The sequence below is a fragment of the Alligator sinensis genome, unplaced genomic scaffold, assembly GCF_000455745.1.
Source record: "Alligator sinensis unplaced genomic scaffold, ASM45574v1 scaffold114_1, whole genome shotgun sequence".
In the NCBI taxonomy this organism is placed as follows: Eukaryota; Metazoa; Chordata; order Crocodylia; family Alligatoridae; genus Alligator; species Alligator sinensis.
The window spans coordinates 896,943-901,987 of record NW_005842525.1 but is presented as its reverse complement, the minus strand read 5'-3'; the positions used below and the strand labels follow the sequence as shown (position 1 = coordinate 901,987).

Genomic DNA, 5,045 nt, shown 5'->3' with positions numbered 1-5,045 from the left:
GGAAAGAGCCATGTACAGTGAACTCAGTGGATGGGCCACACATGAGAATCAGTGTGATTTTAGGTACTGTATGCAGTAGAGAAATAGGTGGACAATCAGGAATAAAAATAGTTATGTGTAGGAGAGAAGAATTAGCTTCATAAAAATCAATATGCATGTAACAGCATTACCTCTACCTGGATAACAAGAATGTTTGTCCCTCTTTGACAGCTGCTCCACATAAGAGGTTAACCATTTTCAATGCTACCAAACAAAATTATTCTTTTCGCTAAAGTATGACATGTCTTTTAGCTCTATAATTCTTGATTTCATCCCAATGTCAGACCAAGTAGATTCATTATGCAATCTTTCCTATTTTCACATGAAACAGTAGAATGAGCTTCACTAATACCATTTCATAAACGTGCTATTTTAAAACAACCACATAATTAGCCTAATTTCAGATGGCTAAAAGAAACTGAATTAACTTCCAAAGCCTAACTCTTCTTGATAAGGAATTATGTTCAACCAGTGCAACTTATTTGTTTTATAGCATTTACAGAATATTCAGTTCTGTTAAAGTTCCTATTCCTTTTAGCTACACAAGCACAGATAAACTTACTAAGTTTGGGTACAGGTTGTGTATCCCAAAACTGGTATTTACGTTTGGTCGCTTCATCAATGTTCTTTGCTGGGCCCTGGCAGGCAGAGAGTAGCTCCATAGCTCTCTGAATATCTTGTAGCTTCTGCATGGGAATGGCTGGATTCTGGAGACAGAGACAGAGAGAGACTTATTTACTATGCACAGATTGACTAATTAGCAGAAATACACTGCCAGCAATATAACTTGCTTCCACTCTGTTTCAACAGAATTTTGTACATAACTCCATCTCCCTAAATGAGACACTGCCAGGTAAGATAGACTCAACAGGGACATTTCACTGGGGGAAAACAGTTTTTATAAGAACTTCTATGGTTTTAGAAGTAGCTTAATTATTTTTTAAATGTTGAGTAATCATGGACTCGCAGCATTTGTAACATATACTGCAATATTATGCTCAGGTATGAACATCACAATGAAACATATTTTTCCCACTCCCCAACCTGGCTATGGCAAAATAGAACAAGCAACAAAAGAGCTAAAGTGCTATTAATCAAACAGATGCAGGCATAATGTGTGTGTAAGCATAACTATACATACTATAAAACCATCAAGTCACCAGGTATATTCTTTTTGTTACAAATTTCAAATTTTTACAGAGGTTCTATGTTCCTTTTATAAATTTGGCAAATATCATTGCACCTTCCACATATATATGTACTTTTTAGTCCATTAATCAAGTAATACTTTACCTGCTTAACAGGTTTTTTGGGTATTAACAGAGCTTCAAATTATGAGAGTACTGTAAGATAAACTCCTACTTGAATGTAAAACAACTTTTACAGAAAGAGCCAATGTAGCTTCAAATCTTGAGCTAAATGTTTTAAACTTCAGTGCCTAAAGCAAATGTTCAAAACCAGGGGTTGGCAAGCCATGGCCTGTATCTGTCCTGTGGAGCTGAGGGTTTCAACAGTGTTCTAGTGGCAGCGGGCTTTGCCTGTCCCATAGCTGGGGGGTTTATCCTTGCCACAGTCAAGCCACTGGGAGAAGCAGCACTAGGGCCCTAAGGCGTAGGGAGAAAAGAGACTAGTGATCCAGGGGCTGACCTGCCTTAGACCTGAGCTGAATCATTCTGCCCCACTTCTAGAACCATTGCCGATCACAGATCTAAATGCTGATTTTTAGAGGTCACTTGCAGGGCCAATGAAAATTTTCTGTCTATCCACTGTGAAACACTGATGGTAGCAAGACATTCTAAAGCTGAAGGACTTCTATTTTAAGAAGTAGACTTGGGAGTTTTGACATCAACTGCACAGAGGTCAATATTTCAACTCAAGTTTTTTCCAAGGCAGTAAAGAAATTCAATAGTTTTTATGTATTATTAAGAGTACATAAAACCCCATTTTGGAACATACAAACCAGCAACCTCTTAGTTCCATATCAATGCATCATTCTTTCAGTATTTCACTTCCTTTCTAGGATTCATCTGGAGAAAAATACTGCAAGCTAGAAATGATGGTCCAGAGACCCATATGGAGAAGCAGGCTTCAGTCCTAGAAATCTCATAAGGACTGTATATCGTTTAAGATGATTAAATACAGGCAACATACCTTACCTGTAATAGCTACTTTTATTCTTTAAACATGATGCAATTTTTCTAGTTAACAAAAGAGTTGCAAAACTTATGTATTAGAAACAAAAATAAACCCTGTTCTGTGATCTGAGAAGAACTGTGAATTAAGCTATTTGCTTACAGGTTGTAGTTAAACCAATTAGGTCAACACTTTGATGCAGGAAGAATTAACAGCTTATTTCTAGATCCAAATCATAGTGACACAGGTCAGTGATCTCAACCAAAAAAAAAAAAAAAAAAGCGTGAACGGTAGTACCTCCTGGTTTGATAAAGGTTTCTGAAGCTAGAGGATTTGCTGAGCTTTTACCAGTATGTCAAGTAATTAAATATTCCTAGATTCACAGATTGTAAGGGCTGGAAGGGACCTCGCAAGATCATTGGGTCCAGTTCCCCTGCACTCGGCAGGAAAGACAACTGGGGTCATGTGACCCCAGCAAGTTGACCGTTCAGTCTCCTCTTGAAGATTTCTAGGTACCTTGATGAACAGTTGTTTATCAAGCCCTTGATGTATTCCCCTGATGTAGTGGTAAGCTGCTACCAAGTCCCCTCTCAGCCTGCTCTTTTTTAGGCTGAAGAGGCCCAAGTCCCTCAGCCTTTCCTTGTATGGCTTGTCTTGCAAATCTCTGGTCATACGGGTGGCTCCTCTCTGGACACGCTAAAGCTTTACCACATCTTTGTTGAAGTGTGGCGCCCAGAACTGGACGCAGTACTCCAGCTGTGGTCGCACCAGTGCTGAGTAAAGTGGAAGAATAACTTCCTTGGTTTTGCTTGAGATGCAAAAATTAATTTTGATGCATCATTAGTAACTGTATATATTCTTTGCATTTGAGAAACTGCCAGTATTATTCTGCTTTATGCTAAAAATAAATGACAGATATAAGGAAAGGATCTTCCTTCTCTAATACAAGGGAACAGAGGCACATTTTGACATAATGTATGGCTACTCTTTGGATTACAGACATTTTTCCTCTATAGAGGAAAGTTAACCTTCTTTTGCAAGAAATTCAGAGCTAGTATAAAGTATAATAGTTCTCTGCAAATCCAAATCCCCTCCCTCCGAAAAAAGGCAAGAGGAGGGATTTTATAAAGAAATTCATGTAAACTGGATTGCTTTTAATGATGTTGAAGGAATTATTGCAGTTCAGAGGAACTGGCTGAGACATCTGAAGGAATGCTAAAAAGAACAAATACAGCAAAACACGAGACAATCTGAACCAAGGGAAAGGACCTGGTAGCCTTGGCAGTAACTAAGCTCATTTTATGCAACAAGTCATCCTTTACACTACTGAAGGAGCAATGGAAAAGGAGTGCAGAGATGGCCGACAGATGACAGACTACTGGAAAAACTGGGCGGGGAAGAAGGGAGAAGTGGCAGGGAGAGGTGTTTTGAAGCATAATGAAATCACATTTCCTTTTGATCCTAAATATTTCTGGGTGGGCTTCTTATTAGGGGCAATTTATGGATGATCCGCAATCCATACAATCACCTATCATTAATGAAGTAAACAGAGTGAAATCAGGGCTACCACAAAGCAGCTACAGCCATTAAGCAAACAACCTAACTCATCAGTTTAAAGTGTTCTTTCAGCTACAAAAAGTCCCAAACTAAATATTACTCTTTCAAATCAAAGGTGGCTGACACTGCTGTTGAAACATGAGTTTAAAAGCCATTACCTAAATTTGAAATACTTTCAAACCATAGAAAACATCTGTAGAAGTGCCAGTGGTGTCAACCACCACCACCAAGACTTTCAGATGGACTGTGGACAGAGTTCATGCTGCACTAGATCATGGAGGGGTTTCCATAAAGACACTATATCCAGTATTGCAAGCAAGGAAAACTAAATGAGGATGTTCACTATGGAGTAGAAATATCAATACAGGTTTCCCTCACTTTATATGGATTCTTTATGTGCCAATTCGCTCTTATGCAATGACCCTTTTCATACCAAAATTTTGTTATATGCAAGGTAAATTCATTCTTATGCAATCGGTGTGGTGGAAGCCCACAGTCAGCTGCCTTGTGCAGTGTATTGTGGGAGTGACGCACACTAAAACATAGTCTCCTGAGTGGATCTGTGCTCCTCACTCGTTGTCTGCGACACGTATTTCTGTAGTTGCCCATCCCTTATGATAGTGCCCTGTGCTTGTGGGTACTGTCTACTGTTAGTGAGTACCAAAATTGTCTTGTAAAAGTGGTAGAAATGGGTCTGGGGGTCAGTACAGTTGAGGTCTTGGAACATATTCCTAATTGTTACATTGTAAAGTGGGTTCTCTTTATGTAAATTCGAGTTATGTGCTGTTTTCCAGGAACGCACATACAGCATAAAGCGAGGGAAACCTGTACACAATACACGCTCCATTCACTGACATTTACTCCTCCTCAAGGATCCTGGTTTTCCGTGATAGAAAAGTCACAAATTCTCTGATAAAAATCCCAATATCTGTGGTTAAAATTAAATGCCCCCCACAGCCCTGCTAGTGTCCCTCACTTCCCCCCCTCCACAAGCCCTGCTGGTACCCCCTGCCCCTTGCCAACAGCCCCTGCCTCCCAGCCCTGCTGGAGGCGACCCCCAGCTGCCAGGGCTATGGGGCCAGGGACTTAGGTCCACACCCCCCTGCCACCAAAGAATGGCAGTGGTTGCTACAGCAGGAGCATGAGCCAGCTCTCCCCCTGCTGCTGCCTGCTGCAGGCTTGGGTGGGGCTGGCTTCCACAGGCAGTGTGCACTCCTGGGGGGGGAAGGGAGACCCACGCCCCCCAGATTTGTGTGGGGTGTGGGGGTAGAGCAGGTGTGCACTGTGGTCTCATGCTCCCCAGCCTGCTGACCTCC

At 41.0% G+C, this 5,045-nt stretch overlaps 1 protein-coding gene across 1 annotated transcript in view; it reads right to left on the bottom strand.

Annotated features, from left to right (window-relative positions):
• Positions 1-5,045, bottom strand: part of NMT2 (N-myristoyltransferase 2) — a 35,273-nt gene that overhangs the window by 16,262 nt on the left and 13,966 nt on the right. Inside the window, exon 3 of the mRNA XM_025213364.1 lies at positions 644-746. Coding sequence (XP_025069149.1) covers positions 644-746 — 103 coding nt within the window. The remainder of the gene's footprint in view (positions 1-643; positions 747-5,045) is intronic.